General features: G+C 35.8%; 1 protein-coding gene across 4 annotated transcripts in view; it reads left to right on the plus strand.

Moving 5' to 3' along the window:
• The window catches only part of gpm6bb (glycoprotein M6Bb), a 35,860-nt gene extending 12,424 nt beyond the window's left edge, over positions 1 to 23,436 (plus strand). Inside the window, exons 1-7 of one of the 4 annotated variants that reach the window (XM_055216292.2) lie at positions 6,270 to 6,731; positions 15,569 to 15,755; positions 16,073 to 16,229; positions 16,375 to 16,543; positions 17,881 to 17,954; positions 18,378 to 18,443; positions 22,516 to 23,436. In XM_055216292.2, the coding sequence (XP_055072267.1) occupies positions 6,683 to 6,731; positions 15,569 to 15,755; positions 16,073 to 16,229; positions 16,375 to 16,543; positions 17,881 to 17,954; positions 18,378 to 18,443; positions 22,516 to 22,665 (852 nt within the window). In that variant the 5' untranslated portion in view covers positions 6,270 to 6,682 and the 3' untranslated portion in view covers positions 22,666 to 23,436. Of the gene's footprint in view, positions 1 to 6,269; positions 6,732 to 15,568; positions 15,756 to 16,072; positions 16,230 to 16,374; positions 16,544 to 17,880; positions 17,955 to 18,377; positions 18,444 to 19,494; positions 22,084 to 22,515 lie in introns of those variants that run through there. The other 3 variants (XM_055216295.2, XM_055216294.2, XM_055216293.2) reach the window with 3 other exon arrangements.
• The last annotated feature ends 1,513 nt before the right edge of the window (positions 23,437 to 24,949 follow it).

Below are 24,949 nucleotides of genomic sequence, written 5' to 3' on the forward strand. Positions count from 1 at the left end.
TTAGGAATGTGGATTTAAAGGGAGTCGAAAGGCCTGGAGTTCTTGGCATTGGGCCTGTGGAGCGCATTCAAGACTTCACAGATAGCTCATTGTGTTTCACTCATTTACTGTCGCTGTGTCCAGACAAAAGCTTCAGAATCTCTTCATTTGACCAGTGAGGAACCCTCACCATATGAATGGATGGATGGAATTACCACATACTCGGAATCCACATCCGCAATGCAAAAAACACACACACAAAAAACTACACTGTAAAAAGTAAAAAGTTGAATCAACTTAATAAATTACTTCAATTGATAACACCTAAAATGTTTTATTTTTTCAACTTAAAATGTCACTTTAGTTATACTTTAGGAGAAAATTTTAAGTTCAAACAACTTAATTTTTTTTAGGTGTTACACTGAAAAAAAATCCCACTGGTGCACGTGATGAAGTTTTCTTGTTGGCTCTACGTAATTCAATTATGGACACTGGTTTAACACGATTAAATCAAGTTTTTAAAAAAATGAAATTTACTATAATTAATGTTAATTTTATATAAAATAAACTTAATTTAATTCATTTTTTCATATCTAATTTTCCTCAAAACAAAATATACTTTTATTTTAGCAGTTATATATTTGTTTCTTAACGGCATTCCTGCATCTGTGGCTATATTCAGGGTGAGAACGGGTTCATTTACACACAAGTTAATCTATACACAAGTTAGGGAAGGACAAATTGGTATCTCCAGTTCACCTATATGTCTTTGGACTGTGGGAGACGTCTAATAGCCGTCCAAACACAGCCTAGACGTCTAGGCTAAACCAAGGAAATTTTTGGGCTGTCAGTGAAAATTTAAGAAACGTCTATTCTAACCATACCCCAAAAATAAATTAATGCATGAAACCAAGAACAATCTAAACATGGTTGACTTTGCTTACTTGACCGAATATCAGACATCCTTAGTTATTAGGGATGACAAAAACGTCATGTAACCAAATTTAAGTTTATTTTGGCTGGAAGTGGGTTACTCATAATCGTCATTTTTCGGGTGTATAGTTAAAGGTATTGCGGAGGATTTTCTATTTCCGGGTGGATCATCAAGACTATTGGTCCTCCTAGTTGTCAATCAGGAGTGTTGTGCAATTGCATTTTTTAAAAAAGCGGAGAAGGCGGTTCTTTTCTAAAATTCAAGAAAATCCTCCGCTATACCTTTAAAGGGAGTAGTTTACCATTTACCAAAATATTGATTTAAAACAACACGAGGCTGAGAAAATTGACAGAATTTTCATTTTTGGGTGAACTATCCCTTTTACCTAGATTGTAAAATAACGGCTATCGCTTGCAGGTATATCAGGCTCCTGATATGACCTGTTGAACACATTTTTGTTCAAGTGAGTGACAATTTTTGTCAAGTGTAAACTGTATAATTTCTGCTCATCTTTTTAGTATCAGCCTGTTTAAACTATACAGTATATAAAAAATCTTGGCGCTATGGTCATCAGTAGAAATAACATTTCTGGAGGTTTATATCAGTTTCAAGATCCTTCAGAGTTCTTTGAAAATAAGGATGTCAGTTGTTTGAGAGGAGGATTAGGAGAGCTCATTATTTTGCCTCTCCATAAATGCTCCTGCGATTCCCAGACACCCTTGAGTCTCTCCAGCAGAGCTGAAGGATGTTACGTAAGACATCCGTGATTCACCTTCTGGTAGAAATTAAGCGTTCTTCAGCAGCTGCATAGGACTGCACGTCTAAGGACATCCGTCATGCTGCCTTCATGAGAACTGAATACAGCTGCTGTTTGATGTTCATTTCCCAGCAAATATCTTTAGGATTTTCCTCTGTAGCATTAAATTAGGGGCTAATGTGTGTAAAGAACATGTGGGCCAAACAGAGCGTATCACGACCAGAGTCATGAGTTCCCTTCTCACACAAAACGACAGCTGCGTGAAATTTTATATTGTGCAAGTTATCAGCAGATTGGCAGATTTGCAGATTGGAAAGCTGACATAAATACTTATGGGAAGTAAAAATGACATTTTGGCAAGCTATACACTACAGCTATTTTAAACAATTAACATTTTAAATCCGATTTTATGACTTACTTGTATGAAGTGCAAGACTGTGAAATATTTGTAAAACAAAGGTAAATTACAGCTCATACAGTTATAGCTCTCATACGATAAACACGTTTATTTCTTAACTCAAAGTTTTTTCCATTATAAACATTATTTATCTTTGATGTTTCAGCTATCCAATAACAGTATAAATACATGATTATTCAAAATTGATGCCTTAACCCCAAGAAACCCAAATTATGGGTCGTATATTATGTTTAAAATATGATAGATGTGTTTGAAGCTGAGAAGGAAATTGGTGGGAAAATTATTATCTGAATAAAATGTGTTTTGACATGTGGATAATTCATGAACGTATGGGAAAAGCCAGCTGTCATGGATTCAATGTACTGTAGCTTAAAGCTACCACAGACATTTTGAGTCTGATGGCAGCTGTTTATTTATTTCATTTACACAACTTTCATAGCTTCACACCAAAATGCACACAATCTCATCTCTACCATATGATTAGCATAGTTTTTGTAACTCGCAGCCACCATTATCTTAAGCTTAACAAGCATATTTGATTTGCTTAAAGAAATGTTCCATATTCAAGTCAAGAATAAACAACGTTTGTGGCATAATGTCGATTACCAAAAAGAATGTTCACAGAATGAGCCATTTTATAATGGCGCCAACATTCCAGATGGGTTTATTATCAGAAATATGAAGTACATATTTTGGTTAAAGCAGTTAGACAAATTACTCTGTTCAAACCTCATTTGACCTATAAAACCTCCAAGTCGGGCTTTTGGGCTAGAATTTGTATTACATTTTATCTGAGAATAAAGCAGTTGGTCGTTTAATTCAGATCTCTTCAGAACCCAATCAATGGGGCAGCTGTTTACTTTCATGAATATTCAATGAGCTCACATATAGTTAGGCGCATAGATTTGTTCATTGTTCAACTATTCTGGAAAAGTTTGGAAAAACATTGAGGAGAAGAAATTATAGCTTTTAAGATTTGTACAGATATAAAGATGTTCTTTAACACATATAAAAGAAGATTGTCCACATTTTATTTAATACACACAGAGTCATCACACAGTGTTTCTGTATCAGTGTGCATGTGCCTTTATTTATTTGGAAATCAATCAGATTAAGTTTTTACACTATAAAAAGTTGGATCAACTTAAAAAATTACTTAAATTGAGCCAACTTTTCACTTTTTGCAGCGTAACAAAGCAACAAAGCCCTTTTTGTGCCAACATGTTAATTTATTTTATTACTTTAAAATGTTTTTTAAATTGCAATTGGCTTAAATAATGATCGTTATGATATGATTTATTTTGCATTTTTAGTCACAGCATAATTCCCATAGTTACATTTGTGTTATTTCACAGTTCCTTAATTGGAACAGCAGTAAGTTAGCAGTGCCATCGTCATGGGTTCGAAACAGACAGATAAAATCAAATAAAAAATGTAAAGGTTACATTCACTGTTACTTTGTATAAACGCAAAATCTATCTGTAAATGTGTCTGTTGTTTCCCGTTCTAAAATGTGGCTAAATTATAAAATAAGTGAATCTAAACTTTTGTTTATTGCAGATGTGCAGATCCTTAAAACATTTTCACTCAGTCACGTGTTCTTTATAAACCAGAAGGCACTGGATTGAGATTTGCTCTCTCCTGATGTTCCTCAGGCAACATCTGGCTTCATGTTTTGCTAACCATCAGTTTTCTCTTTACTGTGGTGCCAGTCTGCGGGTGTAAAGTCACATGAGCGGACACGTTTTGGTTTAAAAAACCTCAACAGCTACGTTCCCCTACGCCTTACAAACCAACAACATAAACATGTCATTAGATAGATGCTGATGCAGAGATACAGGGGAACATTCACTTAATGGCTATCTATTAGTTTTTTTAAGAGAATTTCACCCCAACAGAAGACAGTTCATTCATTTTCCTTTCTCATATTTCACAAATTGTTCAGAATTTGTGTCGGCTAGTCTATGTCTTAAGTAAGGTTTTATTGTCTTTTAAACAGATTAGGCATTGTGTTAATAATGTAGTATATTTGCAAACTAATTTAAGAGGAGAGTAGGAGAGAACCGGAGCGAAAGTAACACGGGACGAAATAGGGCTGTGCAAAAAATCGCCTGCGATTCTCATGCGTGTTTCATCAGTAAAGCCGGTTCCGTGATTAGTAGTAAAATGCCATCAGCTGCTTTCAGATAGAGCTGCATTTACTACACCGAGCCGTAGTTCACAGAAAAGCCAAGCAAAATCGTGATTTTCACAAAAAAAAAATGATTTTGCCTAGCTTCTCGGTGAACTACGGTTCTGTGAAGTAAATGCCGCTCCATCTGAAAGCAGTTGATGGCTGCTTTAAATGAAAATGATGGATGATGGATTTAAAATGAAAATGTAATTTCATTATTTTTCGCAACGATAAATTACAAAATATGTCTCCAGTTACATATTAACAAGGTGATAGTCATGTATATTCACTAAAAACATGTGTAACACAAAAATCTATCTTGTTTTGTTGTGTTACTTTCGTCCCAGCTGACAGGGTCAAAAGTAACAATGCGCTACTTATGTTTAAGTGAAATTATATTGAAGTTGTTTTACATTTCACATCAAAATTCTACCAGGTATTAATCGACTAAACTTGTGAGTTATTGACCACAGCAAAAATATATCTCTGTCTAAAACATTAGCTTTGAAAATTAAGTTTTTCTGAAAAATTTTACTTTCGCCCCTGCTCTCCCATACACATGAACAGTGAAATATTTCGCCTCAGTTATCATGACTTTACTTTATCATCAGTTTTAGCTCAAGCTGTTTACCTTTGCCCACATGAAATAAAAGCTGTTCTTCTTTAATGTGTGAAACACACTTATAGATAGATGGTCATGTAATAAATAGTGTGATAGGGATTTTGTCATTAACTCAGGTCAGTAGGCAGAGAAATTGATTGACACAGAAAGTTATCTAGGTTATGACTCTGACAGTGAAATCAATGACCTGCTCTTAACTATTTGTTTCAGCTAGAGTGTGTGTGCACTACAAAGTGGGTCAAATGTGTTGTGTTTTTTATTTTGTTAGTATGTTTCTCTACAGCAGGGGTCAGGACCCACTTGTGGGTCGCACAGTCACTGGCTTTAGTCTGAATGGCACAAAAACAGTTTCGTCCAACCAATGACAAACAATGACAATGATTTTGATGAGATAAGATATTTTGGTATTGCAATTAAACTTTCATTGATAAAATGAGGAAAAAAATTAAAACTAGTCAATTATAAAAAATGTGCGCTCCCTCATATTTTCATTTAAAAATGTTATGTTTGTGTTGGTGGGTGCTGGCATAGATTGTACCTATTTAAGTGGGTCCTGAAAGGGTCATTGAGTTCACAGGTGTGCATTTATTTCCCATCCACATTTCCACAGTTGTTCTTCTCCTTTAGACAGCTTGTGGGAATCTCTTCTCTTTCATGGCTTTTGGGAAGCAGATCGAGGTATTTGTGTGTGTGCGTGTGTGTGTGTGTGCGTGTGTGTGTGTTTGAGTATTGTGGTGATATGGCGTTCATGAGAACTTTCTGTGTTGTGTGTCAGAGCGTCCTCCGTTGCTTTCGGGTGACTGAACATTTGACTGTTATTCAGCCCCATGATGCCAAACACAATGCAGTCCTCATGCATTCTCCAGCTTTTTTATACTCTCACAAACACTACAGCTTTAATATTTAAACATTAATACAGCCTTTGCTTTTGTTTATATACTTTTCACTTCATTTATTATGTGTAGTAATTGTAAATATGAGTGGAAGCGTAATATTTAGCATTTCTGTAAATTGCATGAATCTTTATAGATACACAGTCTTACTTACACTACAGCTCTCCATACTCTTTTTCATAGCTTACTATTTATCTTAATTTGTACATTATTTTCATATCTAATTTGCATTTGCTCATTTCCACAATTCTACCATTTGCACTTCTGGTACATTCAAAACGGCATCTTATCTATCCATCCATCCATCCATCCATTAATCTACCATTTGCTTTTTATTTCTTGACAATTATTTTTGTTCCGTTTTCCTCTCTCATTCGTTCTATCTTTTCTTTTATTTCTACCTCTCATTCTGTCCATCTCCCCTCCCTATTTTCTCCTCTTCTGCATCCACCATTCGTTTTGTCCTCCATTGTTCTGCGAGGATTTTCTCTGTGGTTCTCAGGGGCCGGGCAGCAGATGGAAAGCTAGTTTGTGGTCAATGTTTTTGAATATGTTAATATATTCAGGGGGTGTGTGGTAGACTTCAGTGTTGTGGGGGTCTCCTACGCATTGTGCTGGTATGGGAACGTGTCTGTGATTTTGTGCAGACACGACCGTCTTTCGTTGGACATTCAGTCCATGTGGGTTAGGATTCTGCGGTGATGTAAAATCAAGGCAAAGGAAACAAAAGCAGAGAGAATACAGACGCATAGACAGACAGAAAGGGAAAGAGCGAGAGATAGCACAGACAGACGGACAGACTGACAGATAGAGGAGGAGCAAGAGAAAATACGGACAAAAACAAAGAAGGAGAACCAGCGAAGAACCAGGAGGTGTTTTTTAATCCTGGATTTGTGTGAAATAGTCATGGAGACAACGTATGATGACCCTGAAGATGAACAGCAGGAGAAACCAGGTACCTCACATCACACATCTCTCACAGCGATGCTTCATTGTAATGAACATCGAATCACCGTGAGATGGTCTCTATACTGCTTTTGTTCTGTGTCTTATCTCATGGGTGCTTGTTTCAATGTTTGCCTTATTAATAACTAGAGGATTCTAATTGTGCATTGGCTCTTTTATTTTTTGACTATTATGTTGGGCTGTCGATGGTCCAGGATTAGGTCTTGTTATTGTTGTATCATCAGTCTCAGATTGACCTGCCCCTGAACGACATGTAAAACAAGACAGGCTGGGATTGGTTGATTCACATGTCAGTCAAACAGTCTCTTCTTGTCTAAACGGGGCGGGTCTTGCCTACAATAAACAGAATACACACTAAACCAGAAGGGTCTATTCTAAACCACCAAAGCAGAGACCAGAGAATTAAAACATTTATTATTTCTTGTAGATATTTGTATAATGATGCCTGAGCATTAAAAACGACACCAGAAGATTGAAGGCTCCTGTTGGGTTGAGATATTAAGAGCTTTCCAGTGGTGTTATGAGGTGGAAATACAGCAGACGGTCTTTCTCTTCATGGTTTTTTTATGCTGTAAATAAACTCCCATCAGTGCTGTGATGTTTGCACGACATTTACAGATGCAACCTAAGACACATGTCTGTTTGTATGTGTGAAACTACATCTGTTTAAAGCACATATTCTCTCCAGAGGAAATCATTCAACACATCAGCAGGAAGTTGGCAGATTGGTTTGGTTTCTGTCCATCTTTTTAGACTCCAGTGGTGTCTTGTCTTTGGAAACCATACTGTGGTGGAGCTGTTTAGGGCTCTGTTTTCCTATAGAAATCTCCGGAAGTGCTGACCCTGTTTTCTTGTTCAATGGCCGTTTCCATAAAGGTCAGATGTTGACTACGGCTCTGGTCCAGCACACTGGGCTCTTTGTGTCCGTTGCGTTTATAATTTTAGCCAAATCTTTTAGACTTTTTTGCATGATATGCAGAGAGACACCAGTCACTAAAGATGTCTTTTTCCTGCTCTTCATCCTTGCTCGACCTGATTTTGCCAAGTGAGAGATGTCAATCAGGGCAACATATTGTGTTGACCCAAAGACAAGATTTTTGTAAATAAATCCTAAACCCCAACCATAACCATAACTGAACCCTAAAAACCAAAGGGAAATGAAAAACAACGTTCTAGAAGCAGATAATCCTGGTTGTTAAACTTAAACAAACTGTAAACTTATTTCTAAAATCTGATTGGATGATAATGTTACATAAGTTGCCCTGAGGACATCAACTACTTCAAAATCAGGAGAGCACTTCATCATCTTCTTTCATCACTCCACTTGTTTTCAAGTCCTCCTCTTTATCATCTTCCTTATTTCTCATCTTCATCTTCCTTCTCCTCTTTTGTTTTCTTGTTCTTCTCTTTATTCTCCTCATTTTTAAAATCTCAGTTTTTCCAAAGTCCTCCTCCTTCATCTTTCTTTTCATATTTTTCCAGTCTTTGCTTCCTCTTTATATTTCTCTTCTTGTATTTACTGTCTTTCTGTTTGTCAGACTCCTCTTCTCTCTCTCCTCCTCCTCTCTTCTCCTCCTCCTCTGCAAGGAAAGCTCATTATGAGTGTGTGTGAAGCAGGAGTGGGGGAAGGTTTTTAAGAGAAACGTGCTTCTCATTTTCTAGTTTATTTGTGGGACTGAAGTGAGTCCATGCTGTGCATGAATGCTGTTGTCATGCTTAATGAAAGAAGCGTTTAAAAGGCTTTTGTAATAAAATGTGACCATAGAGTCCATCTTAAAGCTTAATCAATACTCTCTGTTTTTCCACTGTGTGTTACATCCAAAGTTACTTTGTGGCATTTAAAGTGAGGATCCAATTCAAAAGCCGGGGATTTCAGTGGATTTATGGTAGAAAGATGTCAGTAAAATATGACTGTAGTCAGAATCACAGCTGTGTGGTTGTGAAACATTGGTCATGATATCACAGTGTTGTTTGTTGTGTGTTTATAAAAGCATTATTTTAACAGTGTTGATATGTTTATATGAATTATTTGTTTTTACATCATAGCTTGATATTCAGTGTGGCTCAAGGCTAAGTTTTTTTACTGGCCTGCTTGAACCACTTTTTGTACCAGACTGTAAACATATATTTTTCTGCTGTAAAGTTGGGCATTTTAATTCCCCTTTGTGGGATTGACTCCATAATGAATTGCAGTTTAAGTCACTTCTGTGTTGGATTCAAGAGAGAGACTGGACGTTTGCCGCTTGGTTTTATTCTGAACTTTTAACATTTACTCAAGACATAACTGACTAAGTTTATGAGGACAAGTGTGGCTTTTTGAGATCATTATGTAAACATGGCTCTTTAAACCCAAGAAAAATTGAACTCTGTATTTGTGCGCTGTCTGAAGCCTTGAGATGCAGATTTTTGTGCATGCTCTTTAGATGTGTCAAAACTTCCCAAACAGCATGTGAGTAATGCATTGAGATCTTGTGCTTGAATATTTGAATTGGCCAGGCGAAAAACGTGATAAACCTTCATGACAGTGATAAACATGATAAACTTTCATGATAGTGTAGCAATGATTGGGCAAGTGACAATTCTGTCAACTGGCCTTGTTCATGCTTGCCCTGGGCCATTGACATCTCCTTTTTAACGTGCCCTGTATAGTTAAAAATAAAGATGATAAGGCCAATAAAGCAACTCTTATCTCATTCGATTAAAATATTTAATTTAGGGTCGGTTTCCAGGACAGGGCTTATCTTAGTCCCAGACTAAAATGCATGTTTTATCTCAGCATATATCAGTGTCATTGTCTCGAGACACCAGTAATGTTGTTTTGTAAGGTATGTTTGTAAAAACTACTTAAATGTCCTAATATTACTAAGGCCTATTCCTGGACTAATCTAAACCTTGTCTGGGAAACTGCCCCTTAGTGTATATATTTAAATTTAAAGGTAATATCATCCATTATAGGAACTATCTATTAGCACCAAAAAGTTTCCAGTTTCCATTTGGGGCTGCACGATTAATCGTAAAAAGATCAGGGTCTTGATTCGAGCACCCACACGTTCTCCAGGGTTCCCACCGGTTCTTGAAATCCTTGAAAGTTTGTGAATCTGGGGGGAGGGGGGGTTCAAAGCCCTGGGAAGTTTTTGAAAATATACATACATAGATACAGGTCATTGGAAGTGCTTGAATTTATTTTATGCAAGACGTTTTATGTAAAAAAAATCCATATTATTCTCTGTGTAGTGTAGGATAATATCATAAAATTTCTAGACTTTTTAAGCACACATGTTAAACTGTTCACTTTAAATGCTTATATCTTCTGTATGCGAATGTTGATTCATACCAAAATGCTTTTTTGAATATTTGTATTTGACACATGAAAACGTCTCAGGTTACGTATGTAACTGTTGTTCCCTGAGAAGGGAACGAGACGCTGCGTCTCCCTTACCATACTTCCTGCATTCCTGTAACGCCATCTTTGGCAATATTTCAGATAGCGATATACTTCTTAGCTACCGCTTCACCCTGTCTTTGTCGTTAAGCCTCACCATTGGTTGAATTTAATATACACATTCAGACGCACTTACCCCTGGAGGCGTCCACAAAGTGTCACCGCAGTGACGCAGCACGAGTTCCCTTGAAAGGAACTGTAACAATGTATCTTAAAAGGTAACACGATGTAACCTTGCTCTCACTTGAACTGTGTCCCCACATTTAGTCCTTGAATTTGAGGGAATTGGACCTGGAAAGTAGAGCCCGACCGATATATCGGCAGGTCGATATTATCTGCCGATATTAGGCGTTTTCCAAACTATCGGTATCAGCATTCATAATGGCCAATAAATGAATATTAAAAAAAACGGACGAAACAGCCTTCATTCGATTTCCTCACTGTTGGTGTTTTTGACAGAGCGCTCTGAACCAGTAGCTGCTGGTGTGGTCCAGATTTGGGCGTCTAGCTACTGCCTGAGTCAAGTGATCAGCAATTTATATTTTGCTGTTGTTGTTATTTATTAGAACTTAACAGAATTTGTCTCCAGTCCTATTTAAAGTTATATTTATGAACCAAGGTTTTTTTTAAAACTGGTGACTTTGATTTGGTTGTTGTTGCTTTTGTGTTTTTGTTCAAAGGCCTTTACGTTTCATATCTTAAGTTTGTATTTTTATACATTTTATTTTTTTAGAACTTTAATATATTTTGATGTTCCTCTGTTTTGTTGTGACAATAAAAGAAACATGTTTCTTTTTAAAATGCATTATCATATTATTTTAGTTAAAACTCCTAAATAACTACAACTAACTAATGTTAGGGAAATCTGTTAATGTTTTGTTGCGCGTTTCTGAAATAAAAAGAAGTCAAAAATATCGTCCGATATATCGAAATATCGGATTTAAAACCATCAAACATTTGTATCGGTATCGGCCTTCAAAATCCTGTATCGGTCGGGCTCCACTGGAAAGGTCCTTGAATGTGAAGTTAACTAAGGTGTGGGAACTCTGGTTCTCAATCCTAACATATAGACAGACGAATCGTTATTAATCTTTTGACAGAAATGTTACCCGGAACATTGAAATATGCGTGAGCGCTGTGGTTGGGGTACAGCAGTCATCATGTAAAGGGGGATTTGTAAACAGTGGGTTGCAATGACAATTCTTCATTGGTTCACTCATCTGTGCATTAAACACGCTTCCCTGCCAAGTTTTTCTGGCAATCTGTATTTCTGCTATTATCCACCAGATGGCACTCTTACCCAACTAATAAAACCCAGAAGCAAGCCCTTAGGGAAAACAGTAAGAACTCAGTGTATGTTTTGATCTTCGCTCTGAATCTAATCTCTAACAAAAGTCCTTTTACAAAAATGCAATTATTTAAGCTTTTTGCTGAAAATTTGTTATTTTTTTAAGAACCCTTCCCATATTTGAGAGGTGATAAAAGAGAACAAACAAAGGTAGGATGAAACTTACTTTTTGTTTGAGAGCAGATGGTCTGTTCTTTCATTTTTTATATTGTATATGTATGTTTATATATTTAAAGAAGAACATTTTCTGGCAGGCATTAAACTTTTGTGAAAATCATAAAAAATGCTGACGCTGGCTGGCAAATAAAAAAAATGCTGGTGGGGAAAGAGTTTATGATAGATTTTACCTGTCCGGGTGGGTCCCGGATTAAAAAAGTTTTGGAAGCCCTGATCTTTTCAACCACACAGTATCATTATCATTAAAAATCACTGATACTTAGTTACTCTTAATAAATTCTGCCTACACGTACCAATACTTCAGAATGTATTCATAGTATACAAGAATTCCCAAGTGTTTCAGGAAGGGGTGGGAATAGATTGTAATGTTTCCCTTTGAGATGGAAGCATTTAAGTGCCCTTAAGAGTGTTTTGTAACCTAAATGTGTGTGTGTGTGTGTGTGTGTGTGTTGTGGGTCGTGAGAGACTGTGCCGTGGGCATACTCATTGGGTTGTGGTTAACTTGTTGCTATGGTAACGGCTATTCACTAGTTGGGACAGAATGCTTTCACCCCTGTGTGCCTCATAAAAGCTGTCGGACACAGACGGGATCTGAAAGGCCTTCTCTCTGCTTCTTAATATATCTGCCTTCATTTGCCTTTGTGTGCTGAGAGAAAAGCCTTCACTAGAAGAACTTGCAGGATTCAAACTGTGAACAATAGGAGCTTGAATTAAATCGCTCTCGTGTTTTCTCATCCCTGGACGAAGGTGATGATAAATGTATGACTGAATCGTATTATAAGGGCTTGTTAAGTGTGTTACTATGTCTGTGTGGATGAATATCTGGTTAAGAACATCTCCATGAAGTTATTATTATTTTAGACATGGACATCGTTTACGTCATCTCTAGCATGGTAAAACCGTGATAATGAATAATAGATGGCCCACATACACTCACATATGAGATTATATGATGTTATCATATATATTATTTTATATGCTTTTCATTCTTTAACTCTTCAGTTACTCTAAAAAATGGATTCTTTTTGTTTTTGTTTGAGAAGCAAAAACTTTTAAGGATGCAATAAAAAACTACTGGCCATAAAGTTTTAGTGGGAACCACATACACATAAACACACACGTTCCAAAAAAATCCTCATTAGCAAGTCTTTGTTTTCACAGTCTTAAGTGTTTTTCATTAAGTGTTTAGAAGTTTAATGTCACATTTATTAAAGGAATAATTGACCAAAAACAAGCATTTCATCCTTATTTACTCCTTATATTATTCAAGATCAAAACATGAGCACATGACTTTATTTCACACATTTAAGTCTTCTGAAGTCATATGAAAGATCAGTGAGGTGTGACTGTTTGTGTCCCCCTGTGTTGAAATCAAGTAATATGCTTTAAAATAAACCATGTGCAAAATTCAACTTCATTGCTAAGTTTTTTCACCATTATTCACCTCATTCCCCCAGCTTGAAATCTCCTCGGATTCAATTCAATTCAATTTTATTTATATATCTCTTTTTACAATTGGTAATTGTTTCAAAGCAGCTTTACATTAAAAGAAGCAGGGGCAACATAGAAAAATTGACAGGCAATATAAGTAGCAAAATACAGCGGCTATGAATAAACTTTACAAGCGAGCATATTAATAATGTCTTGTATACAAGAGGGTGCTAAGTTAAGCATATATCGGCTGACTCCCCAGGGTTGAAAAACCCCCTAGGAGAAAAAACTCTGGGAGGAACAAAAGGTCTTAGGAGGAAAAAACCCCTTGGGAGATATATATATTGACGTATATTTGTATGGGATGTGAATGGATAAGAAGATTAAGCGGGTTCCGTCGGTGGTCAGGCATCAGCTGGGCATCACCTTGAAGGAAGGCCAGTAGATAAGTGGTGTGTTGACCTCCACGGCAGACGGAACTTGGGCTGTTTTTCTCAATGTCATCGGGTTCGAGGACGAGACAGGGAGAGAAAAACAAAATCCTATTAGCGTAGGGGCTGTTCGCATGTAAAGCAAGCGTCACACAGTGTTGTGTTTTAATATATGCTCGGTTCCAGACAGGCTAGCTATTGCGGCATTAGTATATTACGCAGACGAGTTATGTGAATGCTTTGTTCCGTACAGGCTGACTATTGCGAGATTTACTAGACAAGTTATGTGAATGCTTTGTTAAAGAAAAAAGTCCTACGTCACAAACATTTAACCAATCAGATGATCACAGTTGAAGTGTGGATCAGTAGATTGATTCATAGATATTATGTATAGATGCCACATAGACACGAAGCAGCTGCTTCAGCTCGACTTCTGTGATGCTCAGATGTGCAGTGTGAATCCTCTAACCTGTTAAAAAACATGCTGCAAATACACAGTTCACATATGCATTGTGTGAAACTGCCAAATGTAGCATTTATTTACATATATATCTATGGTGCGAGGTGGTACAAAAGAGTTGAGGCGGAGACTAATTTGCATATGGATCTGTGTATACCAAATGTGCTTTTAAAGGAATAGTCTTCTCATTTTCAATATTAAAATATGTTATTACCTTAACTAAGAATTGTTGATACATCCCTCTATCATCTGTGTGCGTGCATGTAAGCGCTGGAGCGCGCTGCGACGCTTCGATAGCATTTAGCTTAGCCCCATTCATTCAATGGTACCATTTAGAGATAAAGTTAGAAGTGACCAAACACATCAACCTTTTTCCTATTTAAGACGAGTAGTTATACGAGCAAGTTTGGTGGTACAAAATAAAACGTAGCGCTTTTCTAAGCGGATTTAAAAGTACTATATTTTAATGGCGTAATAGCACTTTTGGGAGTACTTCGACTCAGTGCAGTAACACCCTCCCTCTCCCATTATGAGAGTGAGAAGGGGAGCGGACTTTTCAGGCGAGTCGAAGTACTCCCAAAAGTGCTATTACGTCATAAAATATAGTTCCTCTTTTAAATCCGCTTAGAAAAGCGCTACGTTTTATTTTGTACCACCAAACCTGCTCGTATTACTACTCGTCTTAAATAGGAAAAACGTTGATGTGTTTGGTCACTTCTAACTTTATCTCTAAATGGTACCATTGAATGAATGGGGCTAAGCTAAATGCTATCGAAGCGTCGCAGCACTCTCGTGCACGCCCACAGATGATAGAGGGATGTATCAACAATTCTTAGTTAAGGTAATAACATATTTTAATATTAAAAATGAGTAGACTATTCCTTTAAAGAGCACCTATTATCGGACTCACGATTTCACATTTCCTTTGATGTGTAAGTGTGTATTAGTTCATGTTATCGATATGCAAAGGTACAAATCCCAAAGTAAACGATGACGCGAGTTATCGTCTCCAACTTAAATCTGGGACTACAACAAACACACGGATTTTAGGAAACAGTTTACTTCCTCGTCGCGTTGACGTAGACATGACGCTTATTATCATAACTCCACCTGCTTCTGACTCACAGCCTGTAAGCAGTCGATATTTTTTATATTTAAAAAATTTACTAAACCATGATTCAAACACAAGTTTGGTAAGGAGCGTCACATTTCCGGCTGACGTCAGAGGTATTCAGATCAATCACAACATTTTGGTTGAGCTTTTTAGATCGATGAGTTATGAACAAAATCAATTATTTTTAGGGAGGCAGTGCATAGGGAACCAACAATGATGTACGGTATGTGAAAAATAATGTGTTTTTTGAACCATAAACCCTGAGAACACATTGTATTACACTAAACACACAAAACAACGTTGTTTTTAGCAACAAAATATGTGCTCTTTAAATGATCAATTTTTTTGACAATAGGGGGACTTATATGGGTTGACACTTTCTTATGGTAAGAAACAATAACTTTTCTTTATGTCTCTCTGCAGGTTGTTTCGAGTGCTGTATTAAATGTCTCGGTGGCGTTCCCTACGCATCGCTGGTCGCCACAATCCTGTGCTTCTCAGGTGTGGCTCTCTTCTGCGGATGCGGCCATGTCGCCCTGACGGGCACCGTTACCCTCATGGAGAACCACTTTTCCAAGATCACAGCTGATAATGCCTTGCTGACTGACATGTGAGTTTACCTAACAAAGACATGATAAGTGAGACTAAATCACAAACTTAGCTTTGAGTTCTGTGTTGTAAAGCTCACAGCAGTCATGTGACATCTACTTATAGCTGTTCAAATCTTTACATTACTCTTGTGCTTGTATAATAAATAATTCAAATCATTTGTCAGCTTTCAATGCTAAGTAAATCAGCTTACGTAAAGACCTGCTTATGATTTAGGGGTGATTGACAGCACACAAGTGGATTTTCCTTCTGATTTGGATGTAAAGTAAACACATAAACACACATCTGTGAATGATTGTCTGTCATCTCTGATTCTAGAGTCCAGCTCATGCAGTACGTCATCTACGGCATCGCTTCCTTCTTCTTTCTGTACGGGATCATTCTGCTGGCCGAGGGATTTTACACCACCAGTGCAGTGAAAGAGCTTCACAGCGAGTTTAAGACGACCGTCTGTGGCCGCTGTATCAGTGGAATGGTACGGACACTCTTGTCAAGTTATACATTTACTCTTTATTTACTCTGGTACATACTGTAATGAATAATACACAGTGTCAGAATAAATGTAATTGTCTTACTAACAGTATCATATGTGATAAACGTTGTAAATGTTTCTTTCTCAGTTTGTGTTTCTGACATATATCCTGGGCATTGCCTGGTTGGGTGTCTTTGGCTTCTCCGCTGTACCTGTGTTTCTATTCTACAACATGTGGTCCACCTGTGCTGCCATGCGATCACCAGTGGCCAACCTCACGTCTGTGGATAGCATCTGTGTAGACGTGCGTCAGTACGGTACGATACACAAACTCTAATCTCATCCTATATGACTGTTTTAATGCATTTGCATGATTTTAGTATCAGCTGTGCTCCTGTGTTAAAGCATTGTGCTAGCAGCGCAAAGGGTCATGGGTTTAAACCCGGGGAACGCACATGCTGATAAATAAAGTGTTTACCTTATAATGCACTATGGATTAAAGGATCTGGTTAAGGATTATAGGCTAAACTTTTATAAACGTAAACTTAAGGTGCTGTAACTGCTCAACATTTAATTTTTTTGTTTTTATTCATTTATTTTTAACAGTCTAGTACAGGTCCTGGAGGGCCACTGTACTGCAAAGTTTAGCTCCAACCCTAATCAAACATACCCAACATGGTTCAATTAAACGTAAAAGGGTTAAAATTTCAAAATAAATTTGCTGATTACTTGCATTCATTCTCTTTTTTGAGAACCAAGACTAACATTTCTGGTTTTATTTCATTTTGAATATTTGGGGATAATTGCAAAAATGTCAGTGTGGTGTAACCGGTCTGTGTCAATTGGTGTAACTAGTATTTTTTTTAAATGAAAATATAAATATATTCATAAAAAATGTGGAATAAAATATAATCATCTAGTTTAGTGTAATATGATTTTTTTTTACATCATTTGTCAAAGATTATTTAGAAAAAAAAGCTGTTTTCATTATATGTCAGGACAAATATTACAAAAACGCATTAAAATTTACATTTTAAAATAACTAATAAAATGATATTTTAAAATGATTTATTTTTTAAATGATTACGCTTACATGCCTACGGAGCCCCTGAGGGGACATGGAGCAAAAATTAAATAAAGTAAGTGAAACTATCTAGTTTCGCTTTCACGTGCGCACATAATAGTTTAGTGTCACATGAGCGCGCAAAACTAAACTTTAAAAAAATTCTGCACATGAAGGTTTTGTGTGAGCACATGAAACTAAACTTTTGATTTTTTTTACTCCAATGTCACCTTAGGGGCTTGGTACATGCCATCAAGGTGAATAAAATATTTAATATTTCTCATTCTTTGGCACAATTGGCGGTTGCACTATTTTACATTTTCAGATCTATTCAGTCTTAACTTTCATAAAAATGGTGCAAATGCAATTTTTATTGCAAAAAATCAACATAAATACACTATGTGCACTGTAATAAACCTGATGCGTGCTTTTAAAAAAAGTTTTTTTAAAAGATTTTTGAATTTCTCATCTTGCCACACCATTTTTGTCACTGACCCTTCTACAGTATATTTTATATATCAGTGTTGATAAAGATTTAGTTGCAGATTAATTGTAGGATTGGTTTATCATGCGACTCTTTTATTTTAACAGGGATTATTCCATGGAACGCAACACCAGGAAAAGTCTGCGGCTCGACTCTGGGAGAAATTTGTAACACAAATGAGGTATGAACATCTGTCCTTACTTTATCTCAAAATCTGTTTCAGAGAGCAAGATTTATTTTGTGGTAAAAACATTTGACAGATTTCAGTAATAAATTAATACTTTGCAAGAAAAATATTTTGTAAGTATTTTATGCTTTTATGCATTTCAAAATCTCCTATTTCAATATCCTAACATTTAACATGGTAGAATTTATGCCATATAGCTTTCCAATGTAATAAATGTATTTGTATTTTTATAGTTTTATTTGTACTTTTTATATTTTTATATTTCAAGATTGAATCTCTATACATTGAAAATCTATACATAAAAAGCATTTGAAAGTAGTAGTTTTAATAAGAATTGAATGAGTGTTTTTTGTAATTTTATAATGATGTAAAATCTCTGTGAGACTGATTTTCTGTCCGTCTGTCTGTGTTTTTCAGTTCTACCTGTCTTATCACCTGTATATCGTAGCGTGTGCAGGAGCAGGTGCGACAGTCATCGCTCTGGTGAGTGTTTATGTCTTCGTGTGTTTTTCTTCTGCCAATCACGAGCATCTTCATTCTCAACTCCACCTGTTGCAAACCATGTGCTTTAAAATCCCTCTTCTGTAGCTCTGCTTTAATCAACGGTTCACCCAAAAATACACATTCTGTCTTATGCTGTCATTGCAAATGTCTCTGACGCTGTGCAACATCAAAATGAAACGGTTTTAGGGACATGACTCTGAAGTGAAGTTATATAGAAACATGCATGAAGATCCTTCACAACAAATGAATAAAGTGTGAAAAAACAATGACAGACGTTTCTTTATTGGGTGAACTTTCTCTTTAAGGTTGTGTCCCACTAGCCAACTCACAACTACACACATTTGACTTTTTTCATGTTTAAGTGCTATAATTGAGTCTCCAGTGCTTCTATCAACCTAGAAAATGTGGAAAAGATCAACCCAGTAACTTAGTTTTGGTAAACCATTCTCTGCAAGCATGTGAAATAAAAAAGGTAAATTTGGCTCCCCTTGTGATGTCATAAGGGGATCTTATTATTATAATAATACCGCTCCTTAATCTGCACTATACAACCACAACACTGATATTTAGTGCAGAGAGAGAAAATAATTGACAGCACAATTGAGTTTTAATTTCAACAAACCACCATTATGGTGATCAGTGTTTGCATTATCAGCAACTCATTTGAATTTTAAAGGACAAACCCAAACATCAAATTTTTGCTCACACCTACAAAGTGTCAATTTTAACATGCTTTAATAAATTGTCTGTATAGTATATTGAGCTAAAACTTCACATATGCAGTCTGGGGACACCAAAGATTTATTTGACATCTAAAAAAGTCTCCCCTTTAAAGTTCTGAAAGATGAATTGGCTAGTGGGATGTAAGTCTGATCAGAGTGTCCCAAATCCTGCTGAATGTCTCCAAATGCAGTCAAATCTTTCTCTTCAGTTTTCTGCGTCAGACAGACAGGTTTTATCTGTAGTGTTCACTACATGCCTTCACTAGATGTTTATTTGGCGTCTCATTCTTGTGCTTCTTTTTCACCAGCTCATCTACATGATGGCCACCACGTATAACTTTGCTGTTTTGAAGTTTAAGAGTCGAGAAGACTGCTGCACTAAATTTTAACTTGAGTTTGACATTGATGTCATAACTTAGAGTCACTCACCAGATGGACTTAACAAACCCAGCAGCCGGTTACTCAGACACGTATATAACCTGTACATATAGTGATGCGAGTGTAAATGTCAACTATTGCTTTGTCTTTCTATCATCACCACCACCATCACAGTGTTATTATAAAGAATGAGATCAGCTTAATTTCCTCCATTAACTCAAATAAGTAACTAAACTTTGTGGCATTATTAAGGACGATGTGCTCGAGTGAACCCTGCATGTCATAAATAGTAAAAATGAATTTGATTTGATTATGAAGAAAGTGAATAGGATTTATAATGAGCTGCATTGGAGGAATTTTTTTTTTTTTAGAAATGTGCCAGTTCTGCGAGTGCCAGTTGAGACCTTCAGTGTTTTTATGATGGTTTCTCATTTTAACCCTGTTTACACTTTTCATTTTTTGCCTTTTTCATTCATATGTTACAAGCAGTGTAATGGAGATTTTAAGTATGTTTACTTTGAAGCGTTGAGGACAGATGTCAGTGTTCAGATGCTACACACACTGTAAAAAGTGAAGTAAAATTATCTAAAAACACCTAAAACATTCAAGCTTTTTTCACTTAAAGGTGCAATGTGTAACTTTTAGGAGGATCTATTGACAGAAATGCAATCTGATCAACATAACTATATTATTATTGGTGTATAAAGACCTTATATAATCAACTTTATTGTTTTTTTTACCTTAAAATTAGTCGTTTTTACCTCTATACACCGCGGGTCCACTTACATGGAAGTCGCCGTCGTGTTTCTACAGTAGCCCTAAACGGATCAATTCTCTAGAGAGCGCGTTTCATGCTTGCGTTGTTTCAGACGATAACATGTTTGTCCTGTATCAGCTACCATACTCGTTTTGAAATTGAGAGGTGAGCTGTTTGTTGCAATTCACAATCTCACCACTAGATGCCCCTAAAAATGTACACACACCACCTTTAAAGTAAGATAATTAAAGTTGCAAATGTTTTCATTTTTAGGTGTTACCAGTTGAAGTATATTTTTTAAGTTAAAGGTGCAGTGTGTAAATATTGGCGGCATCTAGTGGTGAGGTTGCGAATTGCACCCCTCCATTTCGAAGCACATAGAGAAGCTACGGTAGCTGCCACAGGACAAAGATGTCTGAGACAACGTAGTGACAAGCTCGCTTTGTGGAGCAGTTTGTCCGTTTGGGGCTTCTGTAGAAACATAATGGTGCAAAATGGCGGCTTCCATGTGGGGGGACCAGCGGTGTATGTAGATAAAATCAGCTTATTTTAAGGAAATAAAACAATACAGTTCATTGTGTTTGCTCTTTGTACACCAATAATAATATAGTTATGTAGATTATATTGCATTGCTCATAAAAGATCCTTCTAAAATGTATGCAACACACTTTTAATCCAACTTTGACTTCTTACAGTGCAACTGACCTAGTTATCATGTTATGCTCTGATCTAGTTAACTGCTATTAGTGGCTATCGATCTGGTTTCAGTCACACATTTGGCACTGTTGCTTTAAAAAAAACTTTATAGAAGATTAACTTCATAATACAAATAACAAGTAAATAATAATAATGTGTTATTAGGTTAGGGTGTCTGTGACTGTATAGGTGAAATTGACAAGAGGTTTAGTTGTGCCTTATGTGAATAAATTCACAGACCAGATTTAATTAGTGATGTCATCAAATGATTCGCCTCTATAACCCTAACATTTGGCTATTAATAATCACACTACACATTAAAACTATAATGCACTAGAACCGACTAGTAATGCCAAACACCTGAGCGTGCTTATATACTTCACATTAGTCTTAGTAAGTTAGGGTATAAAATAAAGCATCAAGCCACAAATAGCTGTGAATTACAGTGATTTACCACTTTAAGCATGGTAAAGTACTGTAAAGCACATCATAAAGTGCCTTACTGTTTTTTTAATCAAACGAAGGATTCAGATGCTAAACTCTGATTGGATGAGTAAACGCACGTGACACCTGTGCACGAGTCTTTATTAAAGTTACATTGCTTATGACCTGTACACAGCTTACAGTGAGATGATGAATAAAGTTTGGGTCTGTTTAATAATAAATCTAACCATTAAAATAATAAAGTACAGTACTGATGTAAAGCGTCTTTATGTGTGCCTGTATCAATGTGCACAAAGCTTTTTCATCCAATCAGAGTTTAGAGGTGGAGCTTCATGAGTTCAGATTGACTTCTGTTTAATCCAGTGTCAGTGTTATGTCACGTATCATAACCATGTATAGATTTCTAATATTTTTGATATTTTATGGACGTGATGCTGCTCATATTGCAGGATCGCATGCGTATTTGACAATTTCTTCTCTTAGTTATTGATGACCGACGCAGAATTAACAGATTGCATGATTGACTTTTTTAATTCCTTCATGATTATTTAATGTGTCAGTAAGATTTTGGTGGCTGTAGTTTTTCTTTCTATAAAAATAAAAATACTTTGTGTACAAAATATCCTCAATGTCATTTGTTGTGGTGTTGAGCGGCTGATGGAATGGATTTGGCTCTCGCAGGTTGTTTTTTCTCGACTAACCCTCATCGGCTGCGCTGCTTAGCTTTTAATTCACTTTCTCTTTTTAACATCTATGTGCATTACACTGACAATAACTTGAATCACTTCCACTAGTTTGTGTATTAAAGGAATAGTCCAAAAATACAATTCTGTCATTATTTACTCACATTCATGTCGATTCAATGAAAGTGAAAATCTTCTGAGCGCATTAAATCTCATGACAGAATTGTGATGTTTGGATGAACTCTTCCTTTATAATATGTGTGTGTGTGTGTGTGTCTTGTAGATTACATGGAGGATTTAATAACTTCATATAGTTGTGGCTTTGCGTGTTTAACCTGCTCACCGGTCATCCGCTTGACCTTCTCTTGCAGATTCATTATCTAATGATCCTCTCTGCTAACTGGGCCTACCTTAAAGATGCCAGTCACTTACACTCCTACCAGGACATCCGAATGAAGGAGGAACAGGAGCTTCAGGACATCCAGTCTCGCTCCAAAGAGTGTCTCAATTCATACTCGTAAGATACTGAGCTCGCGACGCTCCGGACGACAAACACCAGTCTGTTTTAAACTGCCAACTAAACCCAACCTAACCTAACACACTAATGCATCTTCTGCTGGTTTTCAACTAATGTGCTTTTTTTAAGCCGGACCTCCTTTTGTATTTTATGTTGTTTACTCTTTCGGTAGGTCAGATTTTCTTTACTTCCCCTTTCTGAACCAGCTGGTTTTGACTGGTTAAAGTTTAAAAATATTGCACTATTCACTATAACGTTCATTTTACAAAACAGTTCAAAGGGGTTTGAGACCTTCTTTTGTAAGAAATGCAAATCGATGTGATTTGAATCATCATAAACATGAATATAATACACACATGTGGCATATAAAGTAATTCCCTATTCAACATTTAAAAGTATTCCCTGTGTTTGTATTATTTCTAGTTTTTCTAGTTTGTCATATTATTTCTAAGAAAAATTATTAAACAAAACAAAAATCTTTCTGATTATTCTGCAGTCATTAAATGTTAATATTTTATGATCTTACGGCAGATTTCTGTTCTTGACGTTTTACTATCTGAAGGTTTTGTTTGGTATGCAGGACTAGTTTATTATTTACTTTATATTGTGAAGTTCATGCTAAATATTAAGCAGCACTCACTATATATATATGACCTACTATTTTTAATAATAGTATGTAAAAGAGTATTGTGCTACATTTTGATGTCGCATGTTTTTGGTGATCGGCGTCCATTTATTACCTTGAAAATAAAATAGTTTTTCTTTTTTAATTACACTTTGTATTAAAATGTTTTTTAACTTTGGACAGTTCAATCAAAACAAGTTACAATCAACACCTTCATCACATCAGTGATTTAAGGTCCGGTCGTATGCATTGCATTGTGGGATTGAGTATGTGAGCTATACGGTGGCTTTTTTGTGTACTTCATATATTATCAGATGCAATGGGTCATCCAGGTATTCAATACATAGAAAACATGTGCAGAGTATATACTATGTACTGAAGGTATGGAGGAGTTTGTTAATATGATGATTTTGTATGCAGGGTCAGAATCTCCTATGCAGTTATTTAAAATAAGCTGTTTAAAGACACATGGTTTCAATCACATTTAACTCTTCTAGGTTATGATACAGTCAACAGACACGCGGTGTATATACAGTAGAGTCTGAAAGCACATTTATGTTGATATTTTTCCACAACATTCTCAAGTCATCCTTACATGAAGTATTTCAGTTTATAAGGTCACATTTTATATTAGGAGCTTTTAACTACTATGTACACTGCAAAAAATTATTTTGAGATAAAAATGATTTCAAGATAAAAGTCTTGTTTTAGTATTTAGTATAATTTTAGTATTTTTGTCTTGTTTTTAGTAAAAATTCTTAAATTAAGATGTTTTTTCTTGATGAGCAGTGCGACCCAGGAGGGTAGGTCTAGTTTTTTGACCAAAACTATCAAATTTGAGTGATTTTGTGCGTAAAACAGACAAAAAAAATCGTAATTTTTTTTAAACACTAAATTCAAGAAAAAAATGCTTAAAACAAGCAAAAAATATAAATAAATCTGCCAATGGGGTAAGCTAATTTTTTTATTTTACTTTAATTTAGTGTTTGAGAAAAATGTTTAAGATTTTTTTTTGCTTGTTTTGTCCACAAAATCACTTTAGTATTTAGACCAAAAATATCAAATTTAAGTGATTTTGTGCACAAAACAAGCAGAAAAATCTTAAACATTTTTCTTAAACACTAAATTCAAGAAAACTTCAAGAAAGATTGCTTACCACATTGGCAGATTTTTTTTGTGCTTGTTTTAAGCAAATTTTTCTTGAATTTAGTGTTTGAGGAAAATGTTTAAGATTTTTTTTGCTTGTTTTGTCCACAAAATCACTTTAGTATTTAGACCAAAAATATCAAATTTAAGTGATTTTGTGCACAAAACAAGCAGAAAAATCTTAAACATTTTTCTTAAACCGAAATTCAAGAAAACTGAAAACAGATTTTTTTTGCTTGTTTTATGCACAAAATCACTTAAATTTGATATGTTTGGTCTAAAAACTAGACTTATTTTCTTGGGTCGTTTTGCTCATCAAAAAGCATCTTAATTTAAGATTTTTTGATATTTTTACTGAAAACAAGACAAAAATACTAAGATTTTTTTTCTTGAAAAGCATTTTTTGCAGTGTAGCCTACTTGCGTTAAATACCTGCATGACTTTATGGATTTACTGTTGGTATGAAAATTCACCCTATTTACTGTTAATGTGTTTGAGATTGTTAAGTTTAGGATTA

Source organism: Misgurnus anguillicaudatus, chromosome 17 (genome assembly GCF_027580225.2).
Source record: "Misgurnus anguillicaudatus chromosome 17, ASM2758022v2, whole genome shotgun sequence".
Classification (NCBI taxonomy): Eukaryota; Metazoa; Chordata; class Actinopteri; order Cypriniformes; family Cobitidae; genus Misgurnus; species Misgurnus anguillicaudatus.